This window comes from Podarcis pityusensis (genome assembly GCF_964106645.2).
Source record: "Podarcis pityusensis genome assembly, chromosome: 6".
Lineage (NCBI taxonomy): Eukaryota > Metazoa > Chordata > Lepidosauria > Squamata > Lacertidae > Podarcis > Podarcis pityusensis.
Genome location: NC_138030.1, coordinates 70784315 through 70797040, shown reverse-complemented (window position 1 = coordinate 70797040; position 12726 = coordinate 70784315). Strand labels below are relative to the sequence as shown.

Genomic DNA, 12726 nt, shown 5'->3' with positions numbered 1-12726 from the left:
TTGGACAGTACCTTGTTGCTTCAGCTTGCTTTATCCCAGTAGTATAGAAAGGTGCATCGTTGTTATATTCATCAAAGACTCCCCATCTGAGGTGAGCCCATTCATGGACGAACACTCTGCCTGTGGAAGACCATTGACAAAGCTAATTGTGACACTATTCAGGTGTCCTGGGTACTAAATACTATGGATCCCTCACTCAGAACCAAATTATTTACCCAACTTCTTGATGGGATACTACTGGGCTTCCCCTGTGAACCTCAAGATATTACAGAAAAGGGCATTCCTCTGCTATGTACATTTTATGCCAATTGTTGATGACAAGCTTTTAAGAGCCAATATGGAAATACAGTAAGCTTCCTGAAGTGAAACAGGAACAAGTTCATCTGGCTTCAGAAAGCAAGCTTTTATGGTCTGAAAATGTTCAGATGAACCTAACATGAAAATATTGCTAATTCCTTATATAAACTTAGGAGATATTAAGCAAATAAAACCAAACCATTCATGGTTTCTCAGTTCTTGCTCTGTTTATTGCCTTTTGAAACATTGACTATTTAAGACTGTAGTAATAAATACAAATAATTTAAGATGAATTAACAGGTACTACCTCGTGATCCGCGGGACGCGGGTGTGGGTTAAACCACAGAGCCTAGGACTTGCCGATCAGAAGGTCGGCGGTTTGAATCCCTGCAACGGGGTGAGCTCCCGTTGCTTGGTTCCTGCTCCTGCCAACCTAGCAGTTCGATAGCACATGAAAGTGCAAGTAGATAAATAGGTACCGCTCCGGCGGGAAGGTAAACGGTGTTTCCGTGCACTGCTCTGGTTCGCCAGAAGCAGCTTAGTCATGCTGGCCACATGACCTAGAAGCTGTACGCCGGCTCCCTCGGCCAATAGAGCGAAATGAGCGCCGCAACCCCAGAGTCGGCCATGACTGGACCTAATGGTCAGGGGTCGCTTTACCTTTACCTTACCTCTTGATCCATAAACAGCATGCAAACTGTCATTTGTCAGGAAATTAGGAGTGAAATGAATGTATCTTCCCTGTTCCCCACATCCGCCATACTGCAAGGTGTAGGGATCATCTCCATATTTCAGGTAAGGCTTTGCCACTATGACATCAGCCTAAAGTAAAATAGAACTTGGTTGAAAGATCACCAAAATACCTTTGATATTAATGCTATATTAATGATATTAATGCCTCAGCAAACCACCCTCAGATTTTTGCTCTGCATAGAAAGGCACAATTCTGGACCGTAGGGTTGAATGGAAATTTTTGCCTGAAACAAAAATCTCTTAAAACCGTTGGGATTCCATATTTCTTTTGAGTAAACGCTTGCGTGTTTCATGGGACATGCAGCCCCATGCTATGCAGGTCGATTCAGAAAGAAGACATGATGTGTTCAGGTGCAGTAGGAGGAGAACTAAAACAATAACGTCATGGCCCTGCAACTTTTAACATGGAACTGTCGAGGTCTGAATTCCCCTCAGAAGAGGAAGTCAGTATTTCATATATTAAAAAAGGAACAATTGGACCTAATTTGTTTACAAGAAACACACATAACAAGATTACACAGGAAATTGTTGATAAATAAAAGACTTGGTCAGGAATTTATTTCGTCAGATAAAGTTAAAAAGAGAGGGGTTGTGATTTACGCAAAAGACAATTTATCACCAAAATTTGTTTTTAAGGATGACCAAGGAAGATTTGTGGCAATTGAAATTCAAACACAAGGAGAAAAATTTTTGATTGTAGGAGTTTACGCACCAAATGATGGGAAATCTGATTTCTTTAAGAAGTTGCATGAGACCTTGATGGACCATATGGATTACAACATGATTTTGATGGGAGATATGAATGGAGTGGTATCTACTTATATGGACAAGGCACAAAGACAGGTAGTCACCAAAGATGGTAGACTACCGAAAACCTTTTCTGACATGACAGACAACTTGGACTTAGTGGATATTTGGAGAATTAGAAACCCCTTGGCAAAAGAGGGAACTTTCTTTTCTGAAGCCAAAATGACCTGGACAAGAATTGACCAAATTTGGATAACTAGAGGAATGGCACCAAAGACAAGAAAGGTGGAAATCTGCCCGAAAATTTGCTCCGACCATAATGCTGTTAAGATGGAAATGAGACTAACACCAACTGGCTCCTTCAGATGGAAGATGAATGACACCTTATTTAGAGATGAAGAATTTCTTAAGAAGGCCCAAAGAACTCTAAGAGATTACTTTGAGATAAATCTTAGTTCCAACGTGGAGAAAAGAGTAATCTGGGACGCAAGTAAAGCTGTTATGAGAGGGTTCTTAATACAACAGAATGCGATAAAGAAAAAAACTCAAAATGAAAAGAAGGATAAAATTATGAACAAAATGAATGAATGTGAAAAAAGACTGCGAGTAAATCCCAAATCTCAAGAGATTCTGAAAGAGTTAAAGTTACATCAAGTACAATATATGAAAATAATGAATCAGGAAATAGAATGGAAGATTAAACAAATGAGACAAAAGACTTTTGAATCGGCCAATAAATGTGGTAAATTGTTGGCATGGCAAATGAAAAAGAGACAAAAATTAAATACGATTACGAATTTAGAAGTGGAAGGAAGGAATATACAGAACCCTGCAGAGATTAGAAGTTGTTTCCAGAAGTATTTTAAAAGACTATATACTCAAGGGCCAGTGAAAGAAACAGATTTAGACCAATTTTTGAAAACAAATGGACTACAAAAAATATCTCAAGAGAAGAGACTAATTTTGAATGACAGAATAACTGAACAGGAAATAGAAGGTGCCATCCAAAATATGCAACTGAGTAAATCTCCAGGACCAGACGGCTTGACGGCTCTAGATACTACAGATCTTTAAAAGAATGGTTAATTCAACCATTGAAAGAGGTCTGTAACGAAATTATGGAGGGGAAGAGGGCACCAGAGTCGTGGAAAGAAGCATATATTACACTTGTACCAAAAACAGAGACTGAAAAGACACAACTTAAGAACTACCGCCCTATATCATTACTTAATGTGGATTACAAAATTTTTGCAGATATTTTGGCGAAGAGATTTAAAAAAGTGTTGTTGGAAGAGATTCATAAAGACCAAGCGGGCTTTCTCCCAGGAAGACATTTGTCTGATAATTTGAGGAATATAATTGATATTTTGGAAAAATTAGAAGTGAATATAAACACTAAAGCAGTGTTGATATTTGTAGACGCGGAGAAAGCCTTTGACAATATTTCTCGGAATTTTATGAAGAAGAATCTTCAGGGTATGGGGGTAGGCCAAGGTTTTGAGAATGGTATAAGTGCAATTTATTCAGAACAAAAGGCTAAACTAATTGTAAATAATGTTGTGACGGAAGAACTTAAAATTGAAAAAGGGACACGACAAGGTTGCCCAATTTCCCCACTTCTTTTTATTTCGGTCCTGGAGGTTCTGCTGAATATGATTAGAAGGGACCAGATGGTTAAAGGTATACAGGTCGGAATTAAACATTACAAATTGAGAGCATTTGCAGATGACTTAGTATTGACGTTACAGGAGCCAGAATCTAGTACAAAAAGGGTTTTAGAACTGATTCAAGAATTTGGTCAAGTGGCAGGATTTAAATTGAACAAGTCAAAAACCAAGGTTCTAGAGAAAAATTTAACACCGTTTGAAAAAGAGAGGTTTCAGAATGAGACAGGTTTAACAGTGGTTAAGAAAGTTAAATACCTGGGGATTAACATGACAGCAAAAAATGGGAATTTATTTAAAGATAATTATGAAAAATGTTGGTCAGAAGTGAAAAAAGATTTAGAAATTTGGTCAAATTTGAAGCTTTCACTGCTAGGCCGTATTGCTGCGATAAAGATGAATGTATTGCCTAGAATGTTGTTTTTGTTTCAAACTTTGCAGATCGTGGACAAAATGGATTGTTTCAAGAGGTGGCAGAAAGATATCTCTAAATTTGTCTGGCAGGGCAAGAAGCCTAGAATAAAATTTAAAATACTAACAGATGCAAAAGAAAGAGGTGGATTTGCCCTGCCAGACCTTAAACTTTATTATGAATCAGCAGCCTTTTGCTGGTTGAAAGAATGGCTACTTCTTGAAAACACTGACATTTTGGACTTGGAAGGTTTCAATAATGTATTTGGATGGCATGCATATTTATGGTATGATAAGGTCAAAGCACATAAAGCATTTAAAAACCACATTGTCAGGAAAGCGCTATTTAATGTTTGGTTAAGATATAAGGATTTGTTAGAAAATAAAACCCCAAGGTGGCTGTCACCAATGGAAGCGAAAGCCTTGAAAAAGGTCAATATGGAGGTCAAATGGCCGAAATATTGGGAAATTTTGGAACAAGATGGAGATAGACTGAAATTGCAGAGTTTTGAAAAATTAAAAAACAAAGTGCGAGACTGGCTTCATTATTATCAGATAATGGAGGCATTTAAATTGGACAGGAAAATTGGTTTCCAGGTGGAAAGATCCAAATTAGAAACAGAATTGTTAGAACCCAAAACTAAGAATTTGTCAAGAAGTATAACTTGCTGCTGAAATGGAATACTCAGGATGAAACGGTAAAATCGGCTATGATTAAATGGGCACAGGACGTTGGTCATAACATTATGTTTGCTGACTGGGAACAGTTATGGACCACAGGTATGAAATTTACGGCATGTAATGCCTTAAGAGAGAATATTATGAAAATGATATACAGGTGGTACATAACCCGAGTCAAGCTTGCGAAAATCTATCACTTGCCCGATAACAAATGTTGGAAATGTAAAGAAACTGAAGGTACATTTTTTCACCTTTGGTGGACGTGCCCAAAGATTAAGGCTTTCTGGGAAATGATATATAATGAATTAAAAAAGGTATTTAAGTATACCTTCCCCAAGAAACCAGAGGCCTTTCTCCTGGGCATAGTGGGCCAAATGGTGTTAAAAAAGGATAGAACTTTCTTTATGTATGCAACAACAGCAGCAAGAATACTCATCGCAAAGTATTGGAAGACACAAGAACTTCCCACGCTGGAGGAATGGCAGATGAAACTTATGGACTATATGGAATTGGCGGAAATGACTGGCAGAATCCGTGACCAGGGAGAAGAGTCGATGGAGGAAGACTGGAAGAAATTCAAAGACTATCTTCAGAAACACTGCAAAATTAAGGAATGTTAGAGTGATGTTGGATTGAAAATAAGTGGTTTCCAGCTGTACAGGTTAAAGTTAAGGATAGATTAGGGAAAAATTTAAAGCTATATGACATTAAGAGCAAGGATTAGGTTTAAAAAAGTTGAAGTTATATATTTTAACATTTTATTAAATTAAAGATTGGGATTAAAAAAGTGGAAAAGAAACTGCTGGACAAATAATGTGGATTGGAATACAAAATAGGGAGGTATGAGGAAGTCCAGAAAATAAGCAATCTAAAATTGGAAATGGAAAAGAGAGTTTGTTTTTAATTGTTATGTTTTGTGTTTTTATTGTTAAGTTTTGTATTTTTTGTGTGTGTGTTGTTTTTCTTTTTTCTTTGTTTAAAACCTTAATAAAAAATTATTTAAAAAAAAAATAAAGAAAAAAGAAGAAGAAGACATGATGTGTTCAGTTGAGCTTAGGCCCAATATATAGGACTGCAGTGTAATTTTCAATAAAGATGTGTACAGTCACATGTTACAACATAACAGCCCTCAGGATCACATCAAGCATAGTGCACCACGCGAGGTGCTTAGATAGCCAGGCTAGGAGACCAGGTTTTGAACCCCCCACTCGGTCATGAAGCTCACTGAGTGACTTTGGGCCATTCACCGCTTTTCAGCCTAACCTACCTCACAGTTGTGCAGGTTAAATGAGGAGGGATAAACTGTGTACGCCACCTTAAGCCCCATGGGGGGGAAAGGCGGAATATGAATGCAATAAATAACAGCAACAAGTCCAGCATCCTCACCCTAACAGCAATTATCTAGAAGCTGACAGACAGAAAAGCAACAGCTAGTATTGAGAGACTCCTTCCTTTTCAATGGGAAGTTACATTGAGGTATTATGGCTAACAGTCATGGCTAGAGATATTTTCCATGAATTTGTCTCAGCCCCTATTAAAGCTACCAAAATGTAAGCCCCGGAATATTTGAAGAATTCTCCCCACCACTCCAAGCAAATATTAGATCAGTCTTATTTTGCAATTTCTGCCCCAATGTTTATTATTGTTATTGTTATTTGCCACAATATTCTTTTAAATCCCTCAAGCACATTTAAATTTTAATGCATATGCCTCACTTACCTTGTCATAGGATTCTATAGTCACTCTGTCATATTCAGGTTTTGGTGCCCATGTCAAAGGAATTACAACTTTTACAGACTTGAAATAAAATCTTTGTTCTGTAGCACTGAAGAGGTAAGCAGATGCCTCTTTAATCATATCCTACAAGGAAAATAATGAGTGTTCAGTGGCTAGCATTCACATTCACACTTACAGAATGTGCATTGGGTCTTTTCTGCCCTTCCTCCTGAACCTGGAGGTATTTCATTTGAAAAGATTGGGGGATAGGCAGCCTTCCCTAACCTCCAATCTTTAAGTAGAATAGATGCCCTTCAATATGCTCCTATTCTCTAATGGTTTGAACAGCGACTTGCCATAAAGAAATTCAATAAACAAAACCATTCTTAATTTGGTGGAAAGCAGTGAGAAAAGTTGCATCTCTTAACTTTCTGGGTGTGTAACCATATTGCTTATTCAAGTTTGCACTGCATAGAGTGTACAACCATCCCTGTTTAGTGAAAAAGGCATTACTAAGCCTAAGAGACGATTGACAGAAAATTCCCAAGTGGGATATTCGTATATTTTGGGAATTGTCTCCCCAAGAAAGCTTGTCTAGCACCTACCCTAGGAATGGGGGGGGGGGGTGTTAATGTTTATTTTATTTGCATTTTAATGAGAAGATAACTAATTTGCATTTCCCAGACCAATACATGAACCCCCAACACTCCAGCCTTCAGAATTTGCACTTTGCCAACTTGTTCAGCGTAGTTCCCTAAAAATGCATCTATTGGGGGAAAACAGCTACAGAAATGTAGGTATAAGAAAAAAATAATTCTCTCTGCATATATCAAGGTAAAGGGACCGCTGACCATTAGGTCCAGTCGTGACCGACTCTGGGGTTGCGGTGCTCATCTCGCTTTATGTGGCCAGCATGACTAAGCCGCTTCTGGCGAACCAGAGCAGTGCACGGAAACGCCGTTTACCTTCCCGCCGGAGCGGTACCTATTTATCTACTTGCACTTTGACGTGCTTTCGAACTGCTAGGTTGGCAGGAGCAGGGACCGAGCAACGGGAGCTCACCCCGTCGCGGGGATTCGAACCGCCGACCTTCTGATCAGCAAGTCCTAGGCTCTGTGGTTTAACCCACAGCGCCACCCGTCTCCCTCTCTGCATATATACACACTAGTAAAAACTGCATATGATAATTTGTTTAGTAGGACAAATTCACCCTAAAATATCTCCATCTTCATTTACAAACAAAGCAATACAATATAGAAAAAAAATACAAAGGGTTGAATCCACGCTAAGGCTGTAACCCAATCCCCTCTTATGCCAGGCTGGGAGAATTGGATTGAATGGCGGCATCTCTGTGCCCACTTCTACTGGTTCAGTTGGTCTCCCACTGGTGCCAGAGTGACAGTTGTGTTGCTTCACCAGGGCAGACTCCCCCTTCTGCCTACTGAATGCCTGCGCAGGTGGAAAGTCTGCCCAAAGGCAACAAAATGGATCATTATGAGGCCAAGGTGGTGCTGAGCAGGCCCGGGATCTGCTCACCAGCTTGGATCTGGCACAGGAATCGCAGACCGTTCAGTGTCCCTATTCTCCAGGCATGTCCCTGATTTAGGGAAGCCATCCCAGTTTCTGATTTGATCCTGGAATATCCTGTTTTTCCTTAGGATGTCCCTATTTTCATCAGAGAAATGTTGAAGGGTATGCAGTGGCAAGCTTAGACTGCCTTGTAAGCTATGCTTCAATTTTTGCTCACTTATCTGGGTGTACAGCCCATTGAACTCAAACTTCTGAACAGACATGCATAGGAACATGCTGTTTGTTGCACTTAGTTCCTATTGAAACTAATGGGACATAAGCCATCACCAACTAACTGCACTGATTTTAATGGGACCAAAGTTCATCTACCTTCCCATGATCTAGCTCATTGTAAAGTAAACAGTATCAAAATACTGATAAAAATACTGATAAAAAATTCTGATAAAAAACAGCACAGTTAAACCTGAAAGAGGGCTGTGGAAAATAAAATGCCTTTGTATGGCACTAAAAATGATGTAGACAAGAGATGCATGAATATTTTGGTTTTGGTTTTTCTCAATTTATCCTTTTTCCATTCTTAAATTTAGTTCCCCACAGCTCTTTTTGACTGACTGACTGATTGATTGATTTTGTTTTTTAAAAACCTCAAGACGATTCACCAGCATTTTAGTGTGAATTTCTCCTAATATTTTAAACTGAAGAGTGGCTTATAAATTCTTAAAAGAAATTTTTAAAAACTATACAAATGTGGCCTAAGATACCTTGATTAGACATCTGAAAAGGTTGTGTGTTTATATGTTGCCCCTTAGTTTATTTCCATATCGCGTACAGTGGTACCTCCAGTTACGAACTTACAGTATTTCTCGCTCTGTAAGATGCACCTTTCCCCTCCTAAAAAGTAAAGGGAAATGTGTGTGCGTCTTATGGAGCGAATGCAGGCGGGAGCCTCTGCTCAGCGCTCCCTTTAAAGAGCCGCATGAAACGTGTGTGCGGCTCTTGGGGGCTTTTCCTGAGGAGGGAGAAGGGCTGCCCTTCTCCCTCCTCGGGGAAAAGCTCCCAAGAGTAGCACACACACTCCGTGCACTCTTTAAAGGGAGTGCAGCTCTTGGGGGAGCCTTAGCCGCAGCCTCTCCCGGGCAGGGGATGAAGGTTCCCCTTGCCCGGGAGAGGCTGCGCGCGGCTATCCCATAAGCCAGGACAGCCAGCGGGATCACTGCACTGCGATCCCACTGGCTGTCCTGGCTTCTGGGATTCAGAATATTTTTTTTCTTGTTTTCCTCTTCCAAAAACTAGGTGTATTTTATGGTCTGGTGCGTCTTATAGAGCGAAAAATACGGTAATTCGTTCTGGAGGTCCGTTCTTAACCCGAAACCGTTCTTAACCTGAGGCATGCTTTCACTAATGGGGCCTCCCACTGCCACCGCGCCACCACCACGTGACTTCTGCTTGCATCCTGGGGCAAAGTTTGCTACCAGGGTCACCTACTTCCAGGTTAGCGGAGCTCGTTACCTGAAGCGTTCACAAGGTACGTAACCCGAGGTTCCACTATACTATCCTGATAATTGGTGCCCACACAGCTCTAATTGGTTAATGGGGCATTTCCACATCTAACTGTCAAAACCAGCACAACATGTACCCCAGAGTATTTACCTCTGACACAAAGCTAACAAAACCACACTTAGCTCAGCATGTTGGGCTTCAGGAATTCCATTGCTTTTCATCACCATCCTTCCCTCTTTTCGCAATTTTCAGGCTGCCAGTGCCATTAATTATAGAGCCGAAACAGCGCCACTATTTCACAAGAGGGACTTATAAGAAGGCTTGGAGTCACCACAAGTTTTGCAAAAATGAAAAAAAAAATATTCAGGAAAAGAAAAACCCCTTGAGGTTTGGGATACACCTGAAAAACAGCCTAATGAAAATTAAATGATGGACTGTGGCGGAGACCAGGAGAAGGTAGATTGGATTATCCTGGAGGAAGACATAGCTGAATAGGGAAGGGGAGCAGCCCACACTTTGACATTTTCTTATGGGTCCCACCTATATGCTTGGGTGCAGGGGTGTCCAGTAGCACCCTGGAACCTATGCTTACATGAGGCACACTGCATTTTCCCAGCATATCACAGGTCCCTGAGGGGACAGTGATTCAATATATTCAGAAATATCTAACCACCTTACCTTTATGTTGTCGACAATTTTGTTGTCTTCAGCTACTGCAGGATTGATTGCAATGACAATGTCTTCAAACCCACCATTGTTGAGTTTTACCATGGTACCCGTTGCCCCATGTAGGAATTGTAACACCATCAGAAGAAGCCACCGACTGAACACCATATTTGCTTCTGCCACTTAGCCCTGTCCCACAGAAAGGACTAATAGAACGGGAGGGCTATTTATGCAAGTGCATAACTGCTTGGTTTATGACAGGACTTTGTTCTGTCAAGGAAATTCTGCTATTTTTCTATTTCCTGATAGTGCCATCTTCAGGTAACAAACTGGTGAATCTTTAAGGAATGTTGTAAATTAATTCAACCCTGCACTTCCTTGTTCTGCTCACCATTAATAGATTGCAAACTTTTTTCTGAAGGTGTTGATAAGAAGTTAGTCACAGCAACCATTCAGATTTCCTTATTAGCGAGGCACCTCTGGACATAAAAATCTGTCAAGGAGGTGGCAAATCTGGCTTCCAAGGAGTGTGCCCCAGCCGTTGCTGCCACCGTGGTGGCAGCAAGTGACACATTCCTTAGTGACTGAATCTGCTGCCCTGCGGCTCCTGCCACCTGAGGCGGCCACCTGATCTTGTCTCATGGTGGCCCAGACCTGGCACTACTTTTTATGACACTTAATACAGTTGAACCTCAGTTTTCAAACGTAATCTGTTCCAGAAGACCGTTCAACTTCTGAGACATTCGAAAACCAAGGAGCAATGGGTGGTCAGCAAAGTCCATTGAGAAAAAAATAATAACACGCAGCGGAAGCCATTCGACTTCTGAGGCACTTTCGGCGTTCGGCTTCTGAAACGTTTGGCTTCTGAGATGCTTGAAAACCGAGGTTCCACTGTATATTAAAAATATCTCTAAGCAACGTACAAAAAACTGAAGGAAAAATAGACAACTTAAACAAAATATTATGAAATTCAGGGCTTTTTTTCAGCCGGAACTTGCCAGAACTGAGTTCCAGCATCTCTCAGGTGGACGCCATCACCATTATAAGAGAACAGTGGAAGTGTTCATGGTGAGTTTTGGCACCTCTTTTTCTAGGGGGGAAAAAGCACTGACAGAAATACACAGTTACGTATAAAAAAGTTACATTAATACAAAGTTGCTAATATATATACCGTATTTTTCTGTATATAACCTGCCCCCTGTGTATAACCTGTATAAGATGCCCCCTATAAGACGCGGCTGCAACCAATCACCTGGCCCTACAATGCACTACCTGTGTATAAAACAAGCCCCATTTTTAAACATTTTTGAGTAAAAAAACCCCCATGTCTTATACAGAGAAAAGTACGGTAAGTCAAAATCAGGGTGTGTTTTTCCCCAGCTGGAGCTTCCTGGAACCCAGTTTCTGCACCTGCCAGGTGGATGCCATTTTTATTGTAAGAACAAGGGAAGTGTTCGTGGTGAGTTCCGGCACCTCTTTTTCTAGAAAAATAGCACTGGTCAAAATAAATTCTCACCCAGGGTCCAAACAGACTCTCAGCTCTTCTACAAAAGTATCACAACAAGAAGAGTTTCTGGAAACAATGGACATCACCCTAGTCTCTCACTCTAGACTTTCTTTCTTATGGGCAGACACAAGGTGCATGGTTCTTCCTCAGGCTGCCTATCGCTGGGTCCCATTCAGCTGTACTCCCCACGCCCAGTTCCAGGTTTGCTGAGTTTCTTCACCCTCTTCTCTCTCTTCCTCCTCCAGTTGCTGGGCACTGAGAGGGGCTGAGAGTCTCTATCAGCTCTATTTTATTTGGTTACCTATCCAATCTGTAGCGACATAAGGAAAAGGGTTGTTGTTTTTCAATACTAATGAAGTTGACTTTCATTTTACTGTTGTTTTGTCTACTATAGAAACTTGGGCATCTCTCTTAATCCTCCATCCAAGCGAGAAAGAGGCACAACATGTAGCAGCCAGGCAAAAGCTCTTGAGCAGGGTACAAAACTGGGCTGGTAAAAGGCGTGGCCTAGGGAGAGCCCCCCCCAAGGGCCAGATAGATGTCTGCCCCCCCTCCAAATTGGCTCAAGGGGGGTTGGGAGAACCCCACCAAACAGCACACAGAAGGATGAGGGGAGATCGTTCTTTGTGGCAATGCTTGCACAGACAGAACATAATAGGGTAGCATTGAATTCCACCAAATATAATTTCGTACTTCTGTCGCCCTTGAAAGTTAGTTGCTGGGAGTCTGGGGAGGTGTTGGTTCATTTTTAAAAAAACAAAAACATTATTATTATTACAGTTGCACCTTGGTTTTTGAACAGCTTAGTTCTTGAACGTTTTGGCTCCCAAACGGTGACTGTTCCGGTTTGCAAACTTTTTTTTTAATCCGAACATCCAACAGGGCTTCTGTGGCTTCTAATTGGCTGCAGGAGCTTTCTGCAGCCAATCAGAAGCCATGCTTTGGTTTCCGAACATTTGGGAAGTTGAACGGATTTCCGGAATGGATTCCGTTCGACTTCCAAGTATGACTGCATTTATTGAATTTATACCCCGCCCTGTACACACAGGTCCCTTTAATATAACGGCATTTATAAGGACTTTAACATATTGGAATTCAACAACCAGTTGTGTGTTAGATGACATAGTGGACTTTGGTTAGGGGTGCAGAGTGTACACTTCAGGGGGCGCTAGTGAACAAGAGACTAGGGATTATGTAATCCAAGCAGACTGAGGTCTGTCCTCTATGTGTGACGCTTTGCACATGATGAATCTC

The 12726-nt window shown here is 40.9% G+C and overlaps 1 protein-coding gene and 1 long non-coding RNA gene across 3 annotated transcripts in view; one reads left to right on the top strand and one right to left on the bottom strand.

Annotated features, from left to right (window-relative positions):
• Nucleotides 1–12243, bottom strand: part of LOC308478649 (calcium-activated chloride channel regulator 1-like) — a 29131-nt gene extending 16888 nt beyond the window's left edge. The window contains exons 1-4 of one of the 2 annotated variants that reach the window (XM_081008557.1): nucleotides 9978–12243; nucleotides 6273–6413; nucleotides 969–1119; nucleotides 12–120 (exon numbers count right to left, since the gene is read on the bottom strand). In XM_081008557.1, coding sequence (XP_080864683.1) covers nucleotides 12–120; nucleotides 969–1119; nucleotides 6273–6413; nucleotides 9978–10133 — 557 coding nt within the window. In that variant the 5' untranslated portion in view covers nucleotides 10134–12243. The remainder of the gene's footprint in view (nucleotides 1–11; nucleotides 121–968; nucleotides 1120–6272; nucleotides 6414–9977) is intronic. The other variant, XM_081008556.1, reaches the window with a different exon arrangement.
• Nucleotides 1118–6383, top strand: LOC308478786. Its single transcript, XR_013987272.1, has 2 exons — nucleotides 1118–1401; nucleotides 5601–6383. It is a non-coding gene; the product is annotated as an uncharacterized lncRNA (long non-coding RNA).
• Nucleotides 12244–12726: the final 483 nt, after the last annotated feature.